General features: G+C 38.6%; 1 protein-coding gene across 1 annotated transcript; it reads right to left on the reverse strand.

The window, feature by feature from the left end:
- Positions 1-15,106: 15,106 nt before the first annotated feature.
- On the reverse strand, positions 15,107-16,525 carry LOC122541224 (muscarinic acetylcholine receptor M2-like). Its single transcript, XM_043677846.1, has one exon. It carries the CDS (start codon positions 16,523-16,525, stop codon positions 15,107-15,109), a length of 1,419 nt encoding a protein of 472 aa, XP_043533781.1.
- Positions 16,526-25,584: the final 9,059 nt, after the last annotated feature.

The following is a 25,584-nucleotide window of genomic DNA, read 5'->3' on the forward strand; positions in this document are numbered from 1 at the left end:
AGTAAACAAACTGAATTGCGCAATTACAGTTTTAAAAATGTTTTAATCACTTGTTGCGTTTCTACCCTGAATTACAGATAATGATTATTTTATTTATATATGTAACTAATAATTAATATTTATAATAAATCGATTGTGTTAGCCTGAATCAGTATTAATTGGCAGGATCCCTTCACACATTCTCAGTGACCTATCATTTTGATTCATGTTTAATTTAAAACATGACTGCATTAATTCATTGTTAATTAAAGAATAGAAAACTACATTACTGGCTGATGAGGTAACTAAAGAAGCAGCCCTGGATCCACAGGAATCGGTGGTTTATTCCCTAATACCTACTGTACCAGGTCCTCGGAAAGCTCCTATCTCTGGCCACTGCCAATCCCAGAAACTAAAAGCTCCTATCTCTGGCCACTGCCAATCCCAGAAACTAAAGATTTGTTCTTAAAGAAGTATATACCAGGCTTGTCCTGCTCTTTGTCTTTCCTCAGGAAACAGGATTTATTGGCACAGACTCCGCCCCTTGAATTCGCTGTTCATCCGATTCGACCGGGAGATTGGGTCGTGGTAAAATCATGGACAGAGACTAAATTGCAACTGGACTGGGAAGGACCGTACCACTGAGACAGCGATAAGAATGGCAGGAAAAGGCTGGACTCACTACACTCTGTTCAAAGGTCCAGTGGAATCTTCACTTGAGGAAAAAAATGGACAGCCGAATCAATAAAGGAAACTTAAGCTAAAGAGATTTTGAGTAACAATGGGGACGTGAGCGTGGGATTATTTCTATGGGATTTTATCTTAAATTTCTCGGTGCTTCAGCACGATTTTTAGAATGCAGGGGAGATGCTTAGGGTTATGATACTCGCTCTCTTAGCATTGGGATTTTGTCAATCATCATTTTCATATATATTATTAACGGTTCCTGAGTCTGATAATCCACAAGTAATAGACGCTGATGCATGCAGCTTAGTAAATTGTGGGGATGTAGATAATCAAAGATAGCTCAGAGATACATCTTAAGTCCTATGGGGATGGCCTTGGGGATGGTGCTTAATGTAATGGTCTCGTCACAGTACACCGGCCCCCCTACCGACCAGCTCTCTATTGTCCCGATAAAGAATGTAACCCAATATACCTAACGATAAAGAAAACCACATGGCACGAAGCAATTCTGGGGTTGGGGAGGGGGTCACCAATGAGGTATAATTAAATGAAACATTTGGGATAGAAATGTAAACAAATGGGAATGATTTCTCAGGCTGTTGTTTTCGAATTAGCGTAGGAAAGGGAAAACGGGTAGAACTACAGGATAATAAGATTCACCCTTTCACACCACCTGATGACCCTAAAGTCGTAAAATAATAGAGGTGAAGGACTTTAATATGACCATCGAAATAGAAACTGGATATGGGGATAAAAATGCCTGGGTTGAATAGATAAAGTATAGTGTAAAAAGTCTGAACAAGAGCAATTGCTGTGCATGTGCCTCGAGTACACCAGTGGCCCATGTGGTCCCCTTTCTGCTCGGGTCGAACTGAGATAGGAAGGGCATGAATTGTATGATCACCCTGTATCAGAATAAAACTACATGGAATAATAGAAACTGTACCTCCCTATCTCTGATGTTCCCTCCCTTGGAGAAGAAAGACTTAAAAGCCCCTTCTCCCACTACGTTTTCTGCCGCAGTTGAAAATCACACGTCGTGTGTGCGTAGATGAGGTACAAAGCGGTCTAGAGACTTGGGGGAGCTGAAACTTTGTACAGAAATTAAGAATGTCACCGACTCGGACAAGGGAGGGATCTACTCAGCACTAAATATTCGCTGAGCGGATCTATGGTGGCACTGTGGAGGCAAAATGTTGAGACCCACCCTACCTCCGGATTGGAGAGGGATATGTGCAATTGTACAACTGGCAATTCCATTTACCCTGGCATTTAAGAAGGAAAAGATAATAGGGTAAAAGGGAAGGAGAAAGAGATCACTGTTAAACACTTCTTTCGATGACAGGATTTATCTCGATTCTATAGGAGTCCCGAGGTGGGTACCTGATGAGTTCAAGGCTCACAACCAGATTGCAGCAGGCTTTGAGTCAGCTCTCTTTTGGTGGGTAACAGTTAATAAAAATGTAGGTTGGATAAATTACATTTTCTATAATCAAAAGTGATTTATAAATTATACAGGTGATGCGGTTAAGGGAATATCAGAACAGCTTGATGCGACAAGTAGGATGGCATGGAAAAAACAGAATGGGGGCCCTTGATATGATTTTAGCGGGAAAAGGGTTTGTGTGTGTGATGTTAGGAGGAAGCTTTTGTACCGTTATTTCTAATAACACTGCGCCTGTTGGTTCAATTACTCGGGCCTTAAGGGAATTGACTACCTTAGCAGAGGAATTGGCTGAGAACTCAGGAGTGGACACATCTCTCACCAGATGACTTGAATCATGGTTTGGAAAATGGAAGGCGGTGGTGGTTTCCATCCTTACTTCCCTGATAGTAATAGCCGGGGTATTGGTAGCCATTAGCTGTTGCATCATACCCTGTTTACGAGGGCTCCACCAAAGACTGAGGGAGACAGCCTGAATGAAACAAATGCCCCTAAAGAGCAATAGGAGAGACGGACTCTACCTGTTAAACAACGGATGAATAAATGACCTCGGGGAGATTTCCAAAATAAATGAAACTTTGGGAAAGATGCTCGTCAATTTGGAAGCGACATATAAGGCAAATGCAGAAGATAACAAATGATAATTAAAGAAAAAGGAGGAAATTGTGGGATACTGTAAAGCACTGTTACTTCTGCAATCATAATTGCTTAAGTAAGGTAAATGAACTCACACCAGTGTATAATTGTTTCAGCCAAGAGCTGAGTTAACAAGAATGAAAATTATGTGAAGGAAATATATAATTGGTTTTGCATTAACTAAAATGTGCATACAAGAATGAAATGTGCCTGCAAGCAATGGTAGATGTTACAGACAAATAGATAAGGTGCTGTGAGGGGAGGGGGTGTAGGTTAAGCTAGACATGCTTGCACAAACAGTTACAAGCATCTGTTTCCCGCTTCTGTAAAAACTGAAAAGACCACAATCAAGAGGTCATAAGGCTCAGTATGGGCAAAGAATGGAAGGAAATGTTGCTTTAGCAAGCAAGGACGCAGATGGCAGTGGAGGAGGATATATTACAATGGACCACAGTGGGATTGGTGAAATGGCCAAGCAAAATTTGCACTTTGTTATGCACAAGGCTGCATGAGGCAAGGGATAAACAGTTCGGGTTTAGAGTAGTGGGAGATGTAAACAGGGGAGGAGCAATGGGAGGAGGGAAAGAGAAATGAATTGTATATAAGTTGTGTACTGTACTCGTTAAACTTGGTGCGCCGACCTGTTAAATACCCTCTTGCAAGAGTGTAATAAACGATACTGCTGCTTCAGATCTTGTCTTGGACAGAAATTATTGATGTGAGTGAGCTTAGTTTCTCACAGATAACATTTTTTATCATTGAGGGATATTCCAGCCTTTCATTTACTGCTTAGCTACTTCAACGCTGACGTTTTAAACTTTAAGGAGAGTCTACAGAAAGTGTTTAAACCTTAGACGTTAGGGACAATACCCTCGAATATCTCCTGATATGAAGGTGGGCAGAGAGCTGCTCTGGATAAACATTTGCTCTGGATAAATAATATGCTGTTCTCCAAAGATCTGTTGCTTTGGAGAACAGCATATTGGGACACAGTCGAGAAATTGTGAGGAGCATATTGAGGAGTGAAAGGAAGAAGCACAACTGCAGGAATGTTTAATGGAAGTGTGGTATTTGTTTGCAATAATTTATGCATGATCGATTGACAATTTTTAATCTGTGAATGATGGATATCAATTAACAAATAGTGCAACTGACTATGGCATTCTGGGTAAAAAAGAATTTGATTGGAATGATTCGCAAAACGATTGACTTGAAATCACGCCCGTGGGACTTAATGACCTTCTCCTCATCAATGTCCAGCATTCTGCGGCCGTGTGCACAAGGACATCGACATTACTCTGCTTATTTCCCTGTGTTGCATTCTTCCAACACAAACCCTGCTTAATTGTTTTAAAATATGAATCATGTACAGAAACACATGCATCGATCTACATCTATGAGATGCCATTATTATTAATACAACGAATAACCAATTTTACATCCGTTCTTGCATGCTCTCAGGCTGATCAAATTGGGATATTCCTTAAAACTGGAGTTATCCATACGCCATTATCAATGTCAGAAATTCCAACATGTTAAGGAAGAACATCTCTTTAAATAAGTAATAAAAACAGTATCAAAAATGTTAAATGAAGTTGAGTATCTATTCAAAGCGTGAATTAGGCTAGAGGCGCTACGAGCATCTCTAAGTCCTGTGTTGAACCATGGAAACAAACAAAACAAATCCAACCATGACACGATAGAAAGGACAGGGCACAGAAAGGAGCGCTTCAGTTCCACAGTACTGCTTCACTTAAGTGAACTAGTTGTCCAATCTAATTCAACCTTACAGTTTCTGCTGCATTGCTTTGTAGGTCAGCCCACTTTAGGTGCCAAGACGAATACATTTTAAATTTACGGACCAAAAATTGGCAGAAAATTTCAGACAAATTGTGCCCTTTCGTTGAAAACGTTTTGCCATTGTCTCCTCTAAACTTTTTAGGAATTACCTTTAATTTGTGATCCATGGAAATTCATCCCTCCATGTTTTCCCTTCACTTTATGACAGCACTGTGCATTTTTCACATGTCGATTAGATAAAGCCTTGGTCTCCGCAGATGTGAACACAGCTTGAACTTGTCTATACGTTACTCAAAGATGAAATCTTCAGACTCCTGCGACATTCAAATGATTCCCCTGTTGCACTCTGTCCAAAGCACCCTTCCTGTTGTTTCATTACTAGAATTGCGCACAAGTTCCATCTTTGACCATAGTAACAGGATTTACATAATCTATGATCGTTTTATATTCAATCATCAATTAAGAAGTGCACCCATACAAGCTCTTCACTCACTTATTCAATCCTCCCACCTTCAGGAACCAAAAGGCGTTTAATTCAAGCTCCACACCTTTCTCTGGCTCTCTCGGTCAAGATTATTTATTGTCTTACATTTTCCCCTCCCCAAAATTTCCTGTGGATGTGATAGTGAGCTATTCAGCAGTAAGGCATGCTATTCTATTATACTGCAATGCCTGGTAATGCAATTAATTTTTTTGCAGTGAGTAATTACATTACATTACATTTTCATCTACTGGCGAGATCACTGACATTGACGGACTGAATTGTCGAAAAGGGCGGCACTGGCAACGTATATTGCAGTCGTTTGAGGAAAAAAAAGCCCGAATGGATGTATTGTATCTGTATTTTCAAAATGCATTATACCAACTTATAATTCAACAGTTATTGTAGACAATTAAATATCCTGGTGTCCGAGGCAGGCTGTTGGCATGAATTAAATATGAATTTGTCAAAAGAAGGGAGAAAAAAAATCATCGATTTGCTTGTTTTTAAGAGAAGCAGGATTTCAAAAGGAACGTTAGGATTTATTTTGCAGGAAGATTTAAACAAATGGAAATTTCATACAACGTGGAAATGTCATGTCAGATCTCATTTGTACACATATCTGGTGAACTGGAACACATCTTGTGTACTGTGTGCAACATTGCCTATCTTCTTTCGGAGTGTTCTTGCCAAGCATGTTTAAGGAGCATCGTGAGATATGTTGTAATATATTGTGAGGAACGAGGTACCTTGCTAAAGGACACAACCACAAAGCAGGAAACTTATGCGTAGAGCATAATGAAATGGGCGAGACCCTTAATGAGTAGTTCGAATTGGTATCAGTAAGGAGAACGAAACGGATAATAATGTAATCAGGGAAGGAGATGTTGATATTCTGAGCATGTGCATATGAAGAAGGAGGAGATGTTGGGTATCTTCGAAAGCATTACTGTAGATATGAAGCAGCGATTGAGGGAAGTTACCCAGGATACGGGCGGACGTATGTGATGAGATTTTTTGGACATCGACAAAGACCTTTATATCGTCTTTAACTACATTTGAAATCCCAGAAGACCGCAGTCTAGCCATTCTGGTTCCTTTCCGTGGGAAGGACAATACAGACAATGAGGGAATTAATAAACAGTGAGCTGGATATCACTTGTGATTAATTCTTAGATAATGACAGGTATGAAATTTACTGACATTTTGAAACGGTGGACCCATTGAGGATAGTTAGCGTGGTTTGTTTGTGGGAGGTGTTTTATCTGACTTTTTTTAAGGAAGCCACAATAATGATTGATGAAGGAAGACCAGTCAGTGAACGTTGTCTACATTGATTTCACTGAAGCATTTCCTAAGGACCACTATCATAGATTGGTCCAGAGGGTTACGTGGAATGAGATCCATGGTAATTTGGCAAATTGGATGCAAAGTCGGTTCAGTCAAAGTAGACCAAGGGTCATTATTAAGGTGAGGTTTTTTGACTGGAGCTCTGCGATCAGTATTATTCCACAAGGATCGGTGATCTGACCTATGTTCGTTATAATGATTAGTATGCTTTTAGCTGAAGCACAAATGGCGGGGTAATAGATCGTGATGAAGGTTATCAAAGGCTACAGCAGGATAAAAATGAGTCAGAAATTTGAGTGACGACACTGCAGATGAATGTTAATTCAACAAATTGCAATCTGATGCGTTTTTGAAGTTCAAAGGCATGACGAAAGTATACAGTTTACAGAAGAACCTTAGGCTAAATGACATACAGAAGAATATTCGGTCCAAATACATTGTTCTATGACTCTGACTATGAAAAATGTTCTTGCATAACGATAGAAATGACAGGATGTCGCATTAGATAATTGCAGTCGGATTGTAGGCAATTAGTTAATCCTGACAGAAGAAGATGTAAATAGGTATTATTTCAATTTTCAGAAAATGTAGCTTGAAGCACACGGTAGCGCAAATAAAACATTGAGTGAAGTGAAAAACCTTCTTAAGCCTTGAACAGTTGTCAGTGTGTTGAATGGAATTCGTCGTGAGGTATGGAGTGTTTGGCAAAGACCAAATTAGGATACTATCAGAACTCAGGGGTTAAAATGATGTGAAAATGTTGAAATGCTTATGATTCTTTCTTTGGAATGTGCACGATATGTGAAGATAAAAACGTGCAGAAGACATTTAAATTCTCACTCGGTTGGGCAGATTATCAGGAGATGTGATGGCACAGATCAATAAATTGGAATGCATGAGACTATAATAAAAAGAGACACTGAAAACCCAGTCTGTAGTGTAAAAGAAGGAGACAAACAAGGCATACCATCAGAAGCATAGACAAGTACTGTTGAGTGAACTCATTATGTTTTGAATATGGTATGCATTTGAGTAAGAATCATATCACACAGAAACAGATCTTTTGCTCCACCTTGTCCATGCCGACTAGATGCCCTGAAATAAACTAATCCCATTTGCCTGCATTTTGTCCAGATCCGTCTAAACCTGTCCTATCTGTGCACCTGTCAAAGTGTCTTAAGTGCGGTGTTTCTACTTGCTTATACAACGGCCTCTTGGTAGTGTGTTCCATATGTACACTATCTTCTATGTGCAAAAAAAAACTGCTCCCTTCAGTTCCCTTTCCAAATTGATACCCTCTCACCTTAAATCTATTACCTCTCATTTCAGATTCTTCTACGCTGGGAAACGATCTTGGATATTTACCTTTTTCATGCTTTTCATTGGTGCTCGATATTTCATGATTTTGTAAACCTGTATACGGTCACAGCTCAGCCTCCTGCACTCTGGAAGAAAAACGTCCCATTCAACCCACACTCTACTTACAACTAAAACCATCGATAGCGTTATAGAGTCATAGAGTCATAGAGGTGTACATCATGGAAACAGAACCTTCGGTCCAACCCATCCATGTCGACCAAGTATCCCAACCCAATCTTGTCACACCTGCCAGCACCCGGCCCTTATCCCTTCAAACCCCTCCTATTCATATACCCATCCAAATGCCTCTTTAATGCTGCAATTGTACGAGCCTCCATCACTTCCTCTGGCAGCTCATTCCATACATGTACCACTCTCTGCATGAAAAAGCTGCCCCTATGTCTCTTTTATATCTTTCCCCTCTCACCATAAATGGAGTTCTGGACTCCCCGACCCCAGGGAAAATGCATTGTCTATTTACCCTATCCATGACACTCATAATTTTGTAAACCTCTATAAGGTCACCCCTCAGCCTCTGACGCTCCAGGGAAAACAGCCCCAGTTTGTTCAGCCTCTCCCTATAGCTCAAATCCTCAAACCCTGGCAACATCCTTGTAAATCTTTTCTGAACCCTTTCAAGTTTCACAACATCTTTCCGATAGGAAGGAGACCAGAATTGCACGCAATATTCCAACAGTGGCCTAATTAATGTCCTGTACATCCGCAACATGACCTCTTAACTCCTGCACTCAGTACTCTGACCTATAAATGTGGGCGGCACGGTGGCACAGTGGTTAGCACTGCTGCCTCGCAGCGCCAGAGACCCGGGCAAGTTTCACAACATCTTTCCGATAGGAAGGAGACCAGAATTGCACGCAATATTCCAACAGTGGCCTAATTAATGTCCTGTACATCCGCAACATGACCTCCTAACTCCTGCACTCAGTACTCTGACCTATAAATGAAAGCATACCAAACGTCTCCTTCATTATCCTATAGGGGTATGGGTGGGTTACGCTTCGGCGGGTCGGTGTGGACTTGTTGGGCCGAAGGGCCTGTTTCCACACTGTAAAGTAATCTAAAGTAAATGAAAGCATACCAAACGTCTCCTTCATTATCCTATCCACTTGTGACTCCACTTTCAAGGAGCTATGAACCTGCACTCCAAGGTGTCTTTGTTCAGCAACACTCTCTAGGCCCTTACCATTAAGTGTATGCGTCCTGCTAAGATTTGCTTTTTCGAAATGCAGCACCTCGCTTTTATCTGAATTAAACTCCATCTGCCACATCTCTGCCTATTGGCCCATATGGTCAAGATGCTTTTGTAATCTGAGGTAACCCTCTTCGCTGTCCATTAAACTTCCAATTTTGGTGTTATCTGCAAACTTACTAACTGCACCTCTTCTGATCGCATTCAAATCATTTATGTAAATGACAAAAAGTAGAGGACACAGCACCCATCCTTGTGGTACTCCACTGGTCACAGGCGGCCAATCTGAAAAAACAACCCTCCACCAACATTCTTGCCAAACATTTCTGCACCCTTTCTCATTTAATAACATCTACCCGACAGCAGGCCGATCATAATTGTGGATATCTATGATTCTATGACTCAGCCTCCTACATTGCAGGGAAAAAAATCCCAGTATCCACCGAACCTCACTGATAATTAACATTTGATAAAGTCCTTGTAAACGTTTTTCAACTATTTTCGATGCTATGACCTGCTTCCTAGAATCGGGCGACCATAATTGCACACAGTACTCCAATCATTGCCTTCAAAACGTTTTTTCTTTTGCAGCCATGACATGAAGTACCAACTCCTATACTCAATACTCTGATCAAGAAAGGCAAGCATGCCAAATGCCTTTTTCCCCACTTTGTCAACCTGTGTCGCGATATTAACGAAACTATGTACATGACCCCAAAATCTACCAAATAACACTGCACAGCGAGCTCTCATTAACTGTATAAATTCTTACCTGGTTTGTCTTATTAAATACAGCACCACGTATTTATTCACATTAAGCCCAATCTGCCATACCCCTGCCCAGTGGCCCAATTGATTAAGAGCTTTTTGTACTTTGAGATAATTTTCTTCTCTATTCTTTATCCTACGAATTTTGGTGTCATCCACAAACTTATGGAACATGCCCCCTATATTCTTAACCATATTGATTATGTAACTGAAGAACAGGTATCCAGCACCAATTCTTGCAGCACACAAGGTCACAGGCCTCCTACCTGAAGAAGAGTGGTATGCCATTACACTCTGTCTCTTACTATCAATGCAATTTTGTATGCAATTGGTTAGCTCTCCCTGGAACCCATGTGATCTAGCTTAACTAACCAGTCTACAATGCAGAACGTTTCGAAGGCAAAATGTTGTGATTCTTTCAGCACAGATGAGCACTGACTTCCTAAGAATAGAGATGCTGGTTACTCTGAAATTTGCAATACATTTCTGTATTATGTACCCCAACAACATTTTATGAGGAAAGAAAACTCAAGATAATATGAAAACAACAATGAAAACAGATTGATCAAGTGTCTCTGGACCCGAAACGTTAAATGTGCTTTCTTTCCACAGATGCTGGCGCACGTACTGACGTTTTATAGCCATTTACACTTTTGGTTTTAATTTCCAGCATCTGCAGTATGCTGTTGCTGTTTAGGCAAGTAGAGCCATGCCTGAAACCTAATGAGTGGTTCTCCAAAAAATGTGACTACTTTGAGATTCCCAGCCATGTTTCGTGCCATTTCTGGAAGTTCATGGATAAACGTGATCTTCATGGACTGCAAATATTGCCAACTAATGGAATACTCACAGCTGTTTTGTTTATTGATTAACTGAATAATTGCTGTGAAAGGATACGCTACGGTCTTCTTGAACTGTTCCCTGAATTTATACTGAGTCACGCCATAAACAAATGCATTTGTACAGCAATTTAGATCCATGAGCATAAATTGCGCTGATCGAAAATTAGAGAAAGAAACATTGTAATATTTCAGATAAGTTCCTGTTATGCTGGAATATAAGAAATCTAAAACATATAAGAGCCAAAGAAGTACAAAACTGCCAGATATGGTGAAGAGTAAAATGATCGATTTACGTCTGTTCTCCATTTCTACATCATTGTGATTTGCTCCCTGTCTATGATCTCTTAGTTTTCTACGGACTCGGCTGGTCACTAAAATATACCTGACTGTTAGAGTGTTGATCAGCAATATTAAAGCATATGGGAGCAGTGGAATTAAAATCTTATCAAACAAGTTAAACATCACCCATCCAGATTCAGTATAATAGCTTTGCTTAAACTTACAGAACCAGGGAATATTATTAATTATCTCTCCTGCTTCAATGGTAAAATAGAAGGGAACATTCTTTAAACATATGAAAATGCAGGTTGCCGTTAGAACCAAAACTGCGGTCTTTTCATTGCAATATTTTGCTCTCAGATTTTGGGAACAAATAACTACAAATTGATCAAAGGCGAATGCAACAGTGAACCAGACAGAACAACCTGTGGCTGTATAAAGCAAGATAATAATAACGCTGCAAACTGGTGTGTTATCCAGGAAAGAAACTGGGAAATAATATGAATTGATCCGTAGCAGTATGACTCCCGTGATAAGGAATAGTAGATCCGCCATTGTCATGGCCACCAAATAACAAGTGGTGCAGGTGGAGAGGCCACAATTTCCCTTGGACAGGATCAGAATCGACACGACATTTGCTGTAGAAAGAGAAGGAAACACAATAAATACAGTAGATTATTTTGCAAACATCTTCTGCCAGAAACCTCAGAAAATACTAATAGCATTTCAACACATAAGTCAGTAGTGGTAGTATGCAACAGAGACAATATTCTCTGTTGCATACTGTTAGAAAACTCAAAACTGAATCCAGCACACACATACTTCATGTTGTAATACTGTTGGAACAAATACCACTCCATGGAAACAGGTGATCATTTAACTTAGTTTTCTGAGTGATGCATGTCATAAGTAATCCAAAAATATAAAGAGATAACCATTAGTGGGAACTTGAAATTGAAGATTGTGATGATTGTTGTAGATAAAGAACGATGGTCATAGGTTCTAGTAGAGTATAGACAGCATCATGAATTAGTTGTGCCGAATGATCAGATTGTGTGAGGTATAACCTTGTTTTCATTTCACCCATTTATAACAAACTAATTTCTGTATTTAAAATTTTAAAAATCGCCAATTATGTCTATAAAAAGCAGTGTCAGAGCATTGGAGAGATCTGTGATCAGAAACGTAGTTTTCAAATACATTTGTCTTGATCCACTCCAGTTCCTGAGCCACAATCATCTCAACTGTACCGTGATAAATGCACCAAATTACAATTGCTCACTCGAATCAGATGCAAATATGTGCAACTTGCTTCTTTGTGTTAGCATGCTTTGTCGAATTGTGCAGTGACAGATATTTACATGTATCTTCCTTCCGAGAGCTGCCTGTGGTGATCAATGATTTAGCTGGACCCAACATTTCATTGTAGGCAGTAGCGGATAACTTTGTGAGTCTGTGAGACGTAAATATATGCATTTCAATTGGGATGCTTCAAAAGAACAGCAGAATTGATTCGAGAGACTTTATTTAATGGAATAACAACTCTGTTTCTACGCCTGCTGAAGAGTCAGTATAAGGTCAGCATTTAACAATCACAGCAACAGAGGAGCACCACAGGCGACATAAATATTTGCTCAAAGTCTCTTACCAGGGACACCAATAACAGCAAGAATCGTGTAATATATTTTCCCGATGCTGTGAAAAGTTTCCATTGTTTTCTTTGTAATGTGTTCTATCATTTCTTGAAATAGATAATTTGACTAAACTTTTCTCTGAACAGTTGCATACTATGAGGCTTTGATTTATACCTTGTTTATGTCCATAAGATCACATCATCATTCACATTAGTTTATTCAAGATTAATGGGCAAACAGAAATGAGAACTTATTTTTCTCCATGATGTGATGTGAAATATGATGTGTTGAGATTAGTTTGTACAACAACGAAGAGCTAACAATTTCATTCACGTCAAGTAACAAGCGAATATTGATAAGTGTGCTGTTGATCATTTAAATAAACTAAGGTGTATCTTTAAAGATTGGCCTCTCTCAGTGATCACCATGTTTTTGCTCAGACATTAAATTCCAAAGTTGTAGTAGCTCTCGAGTTGCGATCATCCATTGTAAATGTTTCCACAAGTTAAGCAAATGAAATAGCCATTTTTTGTCCACGACTCCTCAAACTGGTGCAACCAATTCGAATATTACAATCCCCGGCTACTACAGCCCTTCACATTGATATTAAGCCGAAAGTTGAAATATGTATTGTTCTGAAATAAGATGTAATCATTGTTGTCCAAGTCAATATTCTGGTAATTCTGCACTGTTCATAAGAAGTTGATAGTGAGCATGATTTTTGGACTTCTGTAATCTATGTCGTGCAGGTGCAGTTACACGTTCTTGTGGGGTCAGGGCAGGAATATGTTCTAAACCAAAGAAGGATGTCTGATTCACTGCTCCTTTCGGGTCGTATGTTATTTAGAGGTGAAGCATCTGGTACTGGCTATATAACCATATTCGTATGTACTTACCATCATTTGTTACTCTTGATGGTGAAGGTTGTTCGTTTGGAAGTTTGCTAAAGTGCATCCCGGATGTCGTTCCAAACGCAGAATATTCCGATGAGCTCAGTTGGCATGGTTGATTTGTGGAGCAGTGGAACAGTGTGAACTTTTCAGATGCAGTGAACCATGGGCAGTTTTTTACTTATATGCAGTTATGAAGACAATACTGTGACAGCTGAAGGCTTTAAATGCTTAACTTAACGCGGATAGATCCAAAATAGAATACAGATTAGAATGCATCAGCAGAGATGAATTATATTAGTACCAGTATGTCTAAGAAAGCAATGCAGGTAGTGCAGGTGTCCATTCAATATATTTGTTTGTTTATTGTGCTAGTTACTGATTGGAGATGGGGAGTAATTGATTGAATGCGTAGCCATTGAACTGTAGGAAGGATTGTACCACTTTCCTGAGGAATTGTGACAAGGTTCTGGGACGGGCGGGACTTGTGCTAGTTGGATATGCCAGAGTGAACGAGACCGAGATTGTTATTTTCACAGTCTGGAACAATTTTACGAGGTACTCACATGGGATTAATGCATAATAGTTTATTTGCATTTATGTGGAAACCATCATTTTAGGAATTCAGTCGCTCTTCATACTCACAACCACAGTATCATAATCAAGTTGGCTTTTGTCACACGCCGTTTTCCACCCTTGTGTCATTGATTATTTGCAGTTCCTACCTTAAAGTGACAGTATAATTGATGCTATCCAACATTTATGAAGTTAATTATTACTCTAAAAGATTACATGATCGGGCTTTATCTTTTCACTTTAATAATGACTTGCTGAATGACTTCAATTTCTGGCAAATGCCATCCAGCAGCAAATGCTGATAGTTGGTGAGTTAGCGAGCAATGCCAGTGAATGTCATAAGATATGTGACTAGATTCATCTATGCTTGAAGCAATCATGTCTTTTCAATTAGATGATGCGTCTACCTCATGTAGAATTCCAATTTGAGACTACAAGCAACTTTGTTTCTTTTGGTTGCTTTCTACTTTCAGTTGAATTGTTTTTTTACCTGAGGGACTGGAAATGTATTGAAGTGCGAATAGTCATCCGTGAGTACACCTACTTAGTTTATCTCAAAGATGAGACAACTGTGACAACAAATATAGATGCTCTAGTGGCCACTGGAATTGCATGTTCTTCATTGTTTCTGGATCATTATATTTCTCCATGATGTACTGCTGTTGGTTTCGTGGTAGGAGGAGGGGAGAATTGGAGTGGTGAGCCCCAAAACATGGTAGTTAACTTTATTGCAATGACACTGACGGAAAGAGGGATGATGCCCTGAACCAGATTTCAGCGAACTCAGAAGGCAATCGAAAAGCAGGACTTCCAAATCACTAATTAAACCACGACTTACAGTTGCCACGCTCCAGTTGAACTGAACGTTTGAATGACTTCGTAATATCTCTTACATTGAGTAATAGAATAAAATTTAAAAATGCTCACTAAACATTGTTATGCTGCGTCATTTGGTGTTGAAAGTTTTTATCAAATGTATCATTCAATCCATTCATAGTAAATTTCCAAGAAGAGCGGACATACCATTTTAAGCCAACTTTATAACTCAACTGGATGATGTTCAAATGCATTTCCAACGTTATACGTTAAAGACGTCTGCTTGATCATAATTATGATCAATTGGCATATCTGCTTACATTATTTATTTCTCATTCATAAACTAGTGATTTTATCATCTTGCCGTAACGAAATTCTTGTATTGGCATAACAGGAGATATTTGAATGTTTTTTTGAATGTGTTATTACAAAGTGCATAACAGACCGGATTGATGGCACTGTTGGTGTAACACAGCCAATATCCTAAGTTCCAGACTATATTCGGGATAGAGACTGAATATAAGGTGTCAACGAGAAGAATGGAAACATATGGTGTCCATGTAATAAGAAATGCTAATACAATAGCCATGACGGTCCTCGTCACCTTCTTCTCTCGGGATACACCTACTTTCTTTATTTTAGTGTGTGTCTTGCTTGGAGTCATGATACGATGGCCGTCATCAATATATCTCTCATTCCTGCTGTTGCTTGTGAAATCTGTCATTGTCTCTGCTGTACTGCAGTCGTTAGCAGTGCGTGATTGGCTAAGTACCATTACACAAGAAAGGTTTGAGTTGTCTGCCCGCAATTCGCTTTCTATGGTAGAAATATTTGTGCTTTCGAGGATTGTTTCCTCCTTCATTTGGTTTGATGCCACTGAACTAACTGAAGTTTTCTCATTTGAATCGATTTCCAACTCTCTTTGGTCAAAAGTGTCTGTTGTTACTTCATTGGGAAGTTTGCTTTTCAGAATTTTTTTATGCAGCAACCATTGGGAAACTTTTGGTAAGACGTTGTTCATTAGTTTTGTTGGCTTTTGCTGAATGCAGTTGGGATGTAATGTGTTCTTGCATGATTCAGAGTATTCCCTGTTGTCCTTTATTCGACTCTTGCTGGCATGGGATATGCAGACATACAAGACAATCATGATGAAAGCAGGGAGATAGAAAGCTACTATAAGAATAGCTAGAGAGACAACTGGGTTTGAAAGGAATTGAATGTAACATTGACCCTCATGAACTGTCCGCTCCCCGACAATGAACTGCCATAACAGAATGGAAGGAGCCCACAGGATGAATGGCAGCACCCAAGCAGCGGCAATCATCACTATTGCCATCTGAGGAGTCCTTTTCATAGGATAACTCAACGGCTTTTTGACACAGAAGTACCGGTCAAAGCTGATGACAACGAGGTTCATGGATGATGCATTATTAACAACATGGTCGAAGGCAAGCCATAAATCACATACCACTGGGCCCATTGGCCAGTAGCCAAATGAATTGTAAACTGTGTAAATATTCATGCATATTACAGCTACAATCAAATCAGAGAAGGCTAAACTTAAAATAAAATAGTTGTTAATAGTCTGCAAATGTCTGTTGAATGTGATAGAAATAATGACCAAAAGGTTTCCGACAATTGTTACAAAAGTTAAAAATCCTGCCAAAATCACAATGATGATCATTTCTAGAGTTTTGTGAGAACTAGTTTTTTCAGAATGAAGCAATTCTGTTAGGTTACTGAGAGATTCCTTTATCGCTGTTGCATTGATCATAGTTTTACGCTGATGTGCAGTTAGGAGAAATGAATCCTAAATGTTAAAAAGAAAATGAAAAGTTAGGAAACAAATGTTGGTTGTGGCAATTATAATGACAATTTAAGTTTAGCGCACATAACTATCTGCCCTTACCAATTTCAAAGTGTTGTTTTTACATTACATTACATGTGGAAACAGGCCCTTCGGCCCAACAAATCCACACACCCCCGCCGAAGCGCAACCCACCCATTCCCCTATATTTACCCCTTACCTAACACTACAGGCAATTTTAGCTTGGCCAATTCACCTAACCTGCACATCTTTGGACTGTGGCAAGAAACCGGAGCACCTGGAGGAAACCCACGCAGACACAGGGAGAATGTGCAAACTCCACACAGACAGTCGCCTGAGTCGGGAATTGAACCCGGGTCTCTGGCCCTGTGAGGCAGCAGTGCTAACCACTGTGCCACCATGCTGCCCACATTGATTACGAAGTGACTTTTTTTAATTCTGACTGTTTTTGTATTTACTCAAGGATTTTGCCTTCAACAATCTCAGTGGGTTTATAACTCAACACCTATTGCTATTCACAAATAGGAGGTGACCGACTTTGTTGAACTGCTGATGTTTATTAGTTGTTAATACAATAACTTTGTAGGAGGGAGTTTCAGGACGTTAACCCAACAACAGTGAACAAACAGTGATATATTTCCAAGTAAAAACGTTAAGTGGCGGACTGAGTGGCTGAGAGAGGACGTTGCAAACGGTGTTTCCATGTATCTCTTGCCCTTGCTCATTTAGATGTTAGATGTGAATGGTTTTAAAGGAAAAGCTGAAAGAGTATTTTGGAGTAAGTGAATGTTTGTAGGTGTGGTGAAAACCAAAACAGCTGCATTTTAGTGGTTGCTTTGAATTTTGCTTCTTGATTGTAAAACCACTCTTCCTGGAAAGTGTTGTCAACTTATTCCATTCCCTGATCGTTGTCAGGCTTTAGAGAATCCGAATATCAATTACTATATGATGGATTCTGAGTCTCCAACTTGCATATTTGCTCCCAGTATTTATATGGTGAGGCAAGTTCAGTTTCTTTTTAATACTAATCTGAGATATTGATCTTGGGACATTCCGTGCTTGGAAATGGTATTGACGGGTAGATTCTCTCTTGTTTCAGTTGACATCTGCATGGTACTTGTGCGGTGTAAAAGTTTATTGCCCATTACCTACGTAACCCTCAATATTTTCAAAATCTTGCCGTAGTTTAGCACAAACAGAATTTCACCACTGAATGAAACACAATGCACAATCATCAGAGAGCATCCCCATTTACGATATCCTCATGATTGCCTGGCCACTGATGAAACAATGGAATTTAATTGGGTGCAGGAAACTATCCCGAACAACTCCACTTACGATCGCGTGGAAATGGCATGACACACCTTCAACGATCAGACTTATCTCCAGTTGTGCTACTTCTAACAATAACCAGCTGAGAAACCATTCTCCACTCCGCCCCAATGTCAATTGACTATAGATGTTCTAGAGTTCCTTGAAATTATCCTCTGTTAAAAAGCTGCCTTCAAATCTATTATCAAAACTAGTCATACCCTGCGAATTTCAGACTTTCAGAACTTGCTTGAACCAAGACCACAACAAGTTCAGTGGCTAAGTGACTATGGCAGATTACACGTTAGAGTCGTGAACAGATTATTGTGAAGGGCACTGTCTCATTAACAAATAGTTTCTGTTTTAATTAATAATTAAGTAACTGTTGAGTTGAAGCAATTTGTTGCTGAATTACATTGTAAAGCATACTTTTATGTCAATTGCTCCAAAATATGAAGTAAATTAACTTTATACGTTTTCAAGTATTAAACTATTTAGTTTAAACATATTTATTTCTTTGTTTACTTACGTTCACAAATTTGAAAAAATGAATGAATAACACTCATTTTCAGAAAATGTGTTATCTCCTGTTTATATACCACAAAATATTAGCTACATTAGTTCTTACTCTCTCTTACAGAAAGCTCAACTATTCTATCATGCAAGTTCTCCTTCAAACGCAAATTCACTTCTGCAATAGTGACATAAATCTGAGATGGAGTCCATTCACGGATATGTCTTATATTTCAAAACAGATGATAGTGTGATATTATGGAGATGCAATACTCAGTTTCAGTTATTGCGTTTAGAAAACATATAAATGTTATTCAAACTGCACTAAATACAGCCCGAGAATGATTTTCCAAGTATTGTTTTTTCCCAGAGTAAATAAGGGAACTGCATCACACGTTTAGCATTGAAGGTAGACTTTGGAAGGCTCCTGCAGTGAAAGAAACATAATAATCTGTACCTTATATCACAGAATGTTTACACAGTTAATTTTATGCATTTTAAATCCATGAGAAAGACACACAAGATGACCAGATAGTGGTGAATCTAAGCAGGAGATTCAATGAAATCCTAATTGGTTCTCACATCACTAAGATTTCATGACCCACGCATTTCAAAGTATTTTATCAGCAAGACAAGAAACAGAAAACAAACAAAAAAAAAATCACTTTAGAAAAGCATGGCAGATCAGGCAGTGAAACATGAGATGTAATAATTGAAGCAGATAGGACTAAAAGTTAATGGATGGTACTGCCTTAACAGTGAGCGTAAAATTGTGGCATTTGCAAGAAGAAAAAGACTGGACAGTGACTGACGAAGGAAAGGAGCAGCGATAGATAAATGAATCAGCATGTTTTGATCCGCACAACTGAGTGCATCATAGCAGCATGGCAATAACAGAACAATGGCTCTGAAATGTTCTAAGTTTGTTTGGAGTGTAGTAGGTGCAGGAAACCAAATCGGAAATTAATGGGTTTGAGAAAATAAAATCATTTTTAACAGGCATAATATCTGCATCAAAGAAAATCTGAAGTGGAATAACTACATTGGTCTTTAGAAGACCTGAAAACCATGTCTCATGCAAATGTTAAAAGAAAATATTTTGCTCAGAACCATCAATAGGTCACATAGTTGATGAACAGGTAGTTGTGGGCTTTCCACGGTCCCAAGGAGAAATTGTGGAATGGAGAGTGATTGCACATACATTCCTTCAGATGACCAGATAGTGCTGAATCTAAGCAGGAGATTCAATGAAATCCTAATTGGTTCTCACATCACTAAGATTTCATGATGCAGCTCATGCATTTATTAAGGTGGATATTAGTCTTCACTTAAGGTGACACTTGAGAGTGGGTGTGATTATTCGGATAGTTAATGCAGAGAAGACGGTTCAGCACAAAGTTTTAGCACAGAATAAATATCTATTCCAAACCTCTACCAAAGCAACTCCTGCGTAATTATTTGCTTTGCAGACTCTCTGGCTTTTCCAAATTTTATCTGTCCAGATTTTGAAGCCATTTTCTCATTTCACATTGTGTCTCTCATTTTTACCTGTTACATGACATCAACAAATCATCCCTTGCTAATATAATTTTGTCCCTGTCTCACGTGGAATTTAGACCACAGTATCAGGCTTTATTGATCTAGCTTGTAAAATGAATAACTGTTCTGTTTGCTGTATATTGACCACGATTTCATTTCTTCAGTTGAACACCGAAGTTCACTGCAGACTAATTCAGTAAGGAATTGAAATGTATTAATCAAAAAGTTTTCAAATTGTAGAACAGCATATAGATGGAAAACATCCTGACTTGACATGAAAACAAATATTTTACATTGAACATCAAGACTTCTGTTGGCTTTCTTAATCGAATTACTAATGGAATTTCCACTGGGCTCGCAAATTTAGACGATTTTGTTATTTCTTCTCGAGTTACTAATATTGCTTGCGATCAGGTTATGTATGTTTCACTCTTCAGTTAAACGCACTGTACACAGGGTATTGCTCGACTAACTATCCAACACAGATTCTAAAGCTATGGTGACGTGTGGCAATGGTTTACCAGCTGGCGGGTTTCAAGTTTAGTTAATGAACCGGGGCATAAAAGCTGGATTCTGCAATTGTGCTTGTGATGCCACTGTCAAATATTATACAAACAGATCTGTTTTACAAATGTCTATTAGGGAAGAAAATTGCCCGTTTTGTGATGTAATATAAAGACAAATCCAAACCAATAGCATTATCATGAACTCTTACATCCCCGTTGTAATTATGAATTGGAACATTTGAAAGAAGGTAGATAGACAGTGAGACTAAGAGAGCGAAAGAGGGTGGTGGCAGAGGTGGATAGATAGATAGATAGATAGATAGATAGATAGATAGATAGATAGATAGATAGATAGATAGAGAACTAGACCAAATTCAAAAATGAAGGTAACTGAGAAGATCTCCTCATTGACACATTGAGGGGTCTGAAAGCGAATATGCAACAAAGGTATTTTCCCCCTATTACGGAAGACTCTAGGAGTAGGGGGAATAAAATTCCAGAGCAGGTAAAACCATAAAATGCCTAAAAAGATGAACACAAATAGGCTGCTTGGCCCTTCAAGGCTATTTTACCAATCAATAGTATTGTTTCAACATTCCTTATGTCGACGATCGTGTGCTTTCACTATAACCCTGATTCTCTTACTGATCAAGAATCCATCTCGGCATTAGATAAACACATTGACTCTCCTCTCCTCCGACTACCACCTCTCCCCACAGCTCTTTGTGGAAATGAGATCCAAAGATTTCCAATTCTTTGAGAGAGGAGAGGTGGGAATGAACACAAATGAGGTGTCTGCTGGTGATTATATTTCCACATCGCAAATCAAAATTTGTCTTTGCAGAATGGCAATAGTGTTTTAGCACAGAAGGAGGCCTTTGGCTCATCGTCCCCGCACAGGAGTGTTAAATGAGCATCATACCCCGATGTCAATATCTTGTTTGCTTTTTTCTAAATTGCATTTGCAAATTCATTTTATTTGAATAATCATCAAATATCCAATCGTATGGTCCAGTTGAACTGTGTTGAACCGGCCTCCACCACTATTCCAGTCGATGCACTCCACATGCAAATCATTCAGTGGATGAAAACATCGATGCTTATTTTGGAAGACAAGAAAAAAAAAACAATTGAGTTCAAGTCCTTTTATGCTCTGTTTCCCATATGCCTGAACACTTTTCCTCTTCTCATCAGTCTAATGCTATCTCGATTGGATCTACCTCTAATAGATCCCGGCACCCACTGCTGCTGACTCAGAAAACATGAAATTCATGACTTAATTCTTTCTCAAGATAATGTGCATTATTTTGCCTCTGTTACCAGTCCCGCTTCTGACAAAAACATATAAGCTATTGTAAATGGCTCTGCAACTCTAAATCTTACTTTAATCACTGCCCTTTACAGCCTAACGTGCAAAGTTCCTTATCATATGAAGATCTCCATTTACTAACAGACAGATTGTTCAACAGATTTTCCATATCAGTTTTAATTCTGCCAATTGTTGTTCCATTTAGCAGAACCATATAGCATCTCCACCTTGTGAAATATACATGCAAATGACATCTCTGTTATCAGTAATGTTAAGGATGTGGGAATGTCTTTGTTATAAATTCAAGGAAATGTGAATGTCAATAACAGAGTCTTTGGCACCGAGAAACTCTTTGACCTCTTTCTAAGACTATTGTAGTTTATTCCATGTTCCTGTTCTTGGTATCATATGCTGTTAGGTTTGATCAACAAATTGGCAAATTGATGTTCCAATGCAACATTTATGTTATCATGCCACCATCCGTTTAGACGGTGAACTTAAGCCCCTGAGCATGCATTCAAAATTTTAAAAACAAAACCTGCATGTGACTTGTGAATGTAATTGGCTTAACATTCATCCATCTGGTTATCAATTGTTCAGCCCTTTGAAAAAAACTTGCACGTGATGAATCCTTATGATCAGTAGTTATATTTGTCCTAAGACACAATACTGTGTTCCTGACTTCAGAGTCTTCTTTACAGCAGGAACACACTCACTCTGAGGCAAATTAAAATTATCACTAATTTTCTTCTTTAATTGTCGAATGGCGTTTCCATTTGTCGTCAGACTAAGTTTGAAGTTACAATTTTAAATTATTGCCAAAGCGAATAATATAAAAGATCAGTGAAAGAACATACTTGCAGTCTATTTGTTCTAGCTTGTTCATTTGATATACATTCTTCACTCAATCCATCTCACGTCTTTCATTCTCTAAATTTTGTAATCATCGATTTGTTTTCAGGACCCAATTACTCATTAAGAGGAATTTATATGATTTATATGATTCACATAAAGCACTCACTGTCATATAATTCTGATTACTATTTGGATTACTCCTTGATCTCTCTACTATTACAGTTACACGTCTTCCCTCTGCCCTCACCAGTCTCTCTATTTCATGTTTGTTTTGTTAATGCTAGATCGTTATTCTAAGTGAGAAATATCATTCAATCAAGACTGGATATTAAAAATTCTCTCCCTTCAAAGTGGAGTATTAGTTTTCATAACCTTAGCATGTTGAGGTTCCACGTTATGTGGCTATACGAGAGATTATCTAAGGTTATTTTATTTTTCCGTGCCACCTTAGTTTGCAATTTGGAAAGAATATGTGAACAGGTTTGCTTCGATACAAAAATATATCATCAAATATGTACGGGTGTTGAATGCCCTTTTATAATCATGACTTGATTCTGTGGGTTTTCAATGTTTTCCTGTTTGTCGTTGCAGTCATATTCAGTATCAAATATTCACCACCGTAGTCAAATTCAAATGCTTTGATGGAGGGTAGAGTGAACATAAAACAAGGTCGAATTTGCTGCTGATGTTGGAAACCAGTTCTTCTTAATACATGAACAAAATATTTTGAATCAAGCATCAAATGAACAAATATTTCAGCTACTCTCTGAATTTAGTCGAATTGATGACAAAACGCACAAACAATTGAGGAGCTGCAACATGAAACCTATTTCATAGTCAAACTAAGGTATCCATATAAAATCCCACTCTAAGATCTGCATTCCAGCCTATTCAGAATATATCTGACATATTTGACCATAACAACATAAAGTTATCAGCAATAAAAAGTAATAAAGTGGTGGATTTCCTTTGTCCTTCCATCTCTGGAACCCTGGGATTTCTCATGTTGCTGAAAACCTGGATTCTCCTGCAGCATCCACTAATCAATGATGTATGTCTTACAATGACAGCAGTGATCAGCAGAATCAGAACAAATGGTGCTTCTTGGGTAAGAATATAATGAAGAAGCTCAGTAGTTGTTATACCTGAGGATAGAATAAAACCAAAGGGAAGAGCTTATACTTATTGGTGAATACATAATACCGTAAATATTCTTTAAATAATGGGCACAGTTTCGCTTAGCTTGGCTGCCACTATAGTTTTCTTTGTGAAATATTTGTTTTTCAGCTTCTGGCAACAAATAACAAAAAAAATATCAATGGTTACTGCAGCAGTGAACCAAACAGTTTCTAGCTGCATAAAGCAGGGCACCACATATTTTACATAAGGGGTTGCAGTCAATGATTGTAAACTGCTTTCAAAATATTTTCAGAACGTACATCTGTATCTAATCGAAAAGTATAACGAGCAAATTCACTCTTGCCATGTCCGCCTGGTAGTGTATAATGCATTTGCAACGTTTTCAGTTTCCCCGAGATGGAATCACATTTGGCACTATGTTAACAGTGGAGAACAGAGAAGTAATCTACGCAACAATTTGCATACAATGCCCCGATTAACAATTGCAAAGCAACTTCTCAGGCATTCGAGGGTGGAAACCAAGATTAAATGCAGCTCTTTCTGGTCAGAGCACTTCCCTATCCTAATGTTACTGCACTAGTTGTGCAGCAAAAAGGACAAGTGCAAATGCACATGTATTGTCTGTCCCTTGGCTGTGCTTTTTTTCCTCTCATGATCAATGATAATCAAACTATTTTGTTATGGAACAAAACCTCTGTCTTGTTTCTGATCAACTTCAACACCAACAACAACAACAAGATAAACTATTTGAAGTACTCAGCGCAGTCCAGTTCCCTAGGATTTGTCGTCACACAATATCTGCAAATCACCTCGAGCAAACTACAGCCTTCAATTTTTAACAACTGAAGAATGTACTGAGAAAAACCACGGAAGCAAGGTAGTTATTAACAAGGTAGGCGTTTACAGTACATTGCTGCATGACATTCACATCTCCTCAATATAAACCAAAAGAGAAAGTACATTTTAATGAGTTCTATCTCCAACATTACTGTTGCAGTTCTGGTAAAAAAAAAATCAATTAAACAACCTTATTTTTCTGGGAGATGCATCGCACGAATTCCAGTGTCAATGGAGTGTAGAAAAAAAAGGTACTCGTTTGGGCAAGTTTAGGAAATAGGATGTGGCTATAATCCCTACGATATTTTTTCAAAGTTATATTCGACGGAAAACATCCAATGGATGATGAACATCCAATAAATTACACTGTCAAAAGATAAATGAAATAATTTTATATTAACTACAGCAAGTGGCAGTCTTGAGCTCTCATTAGACGCAAATCTGTGTTTATTCTGCACAACAGATGTAGCCTCAGAAACTCTAAAGCAGATGCCAGTACATCAATAAGAAAGACATCAACAAAACTTATTCCACCCCAACAATGAGGAATGGCTTTGCACATAGCACTGCAGGCAGACAGCATCATTTCCAAATCTGAATACAGCAGATCATGTCATCTGGCCAAAAAGTGCACTTTCTGAAAGTGCATTTCCATAATTTGTCACATTTTAATGCAAATGTGAAACCAAATCAAATAGCATCTACAACAACCTTAGATGGAGGACAATGGCCACAAAGATTTGGCAATAATAATTAAACGGTCCTTAACATTTGTAAAGTAGTAATTCAAGAACAATAACAATGAACAAAATAACAGATGAATTTTGTTGCCAATCTACCGGTGAATTTTACTTTGCATGTAAAAGCCTACGTTTTGCAAATGTTATTGAAGCAAACGTCAGGAATGAAAATATTGTAAAGGAGAGGGACCTGATAGAATGTTATCTATTAACCGGAGAGCTGTGCAGAGCGTTTAAGCATACATATGCACGTTG

Source organism: Chiloscyllium plagiosum, chromosome 37 (genome assembly GCF_004010195.1).
Source record: "Chiloscyllium plagiosum isolate BGI_BamShark_2017 chromosome 37, ASM401019v2, whole genome shotgun sequence".
Lineage (NCBI taxonomy): Eukaryota > Metazoa > Chordata > Chondrichthyes > Orectolobiformes > Hemiscylliidae > Chiloscyllium > Chiloscyllium plagiosum.

Coding starts and splice junctions, on each gene's coding strand:
- LOC122541224 (XM_043677846.1), bottom strand. CDS start 16,525: ATGATCAATGCAACAGCGATAAAGGAATCTCTCAGTAACCTAACAGAA.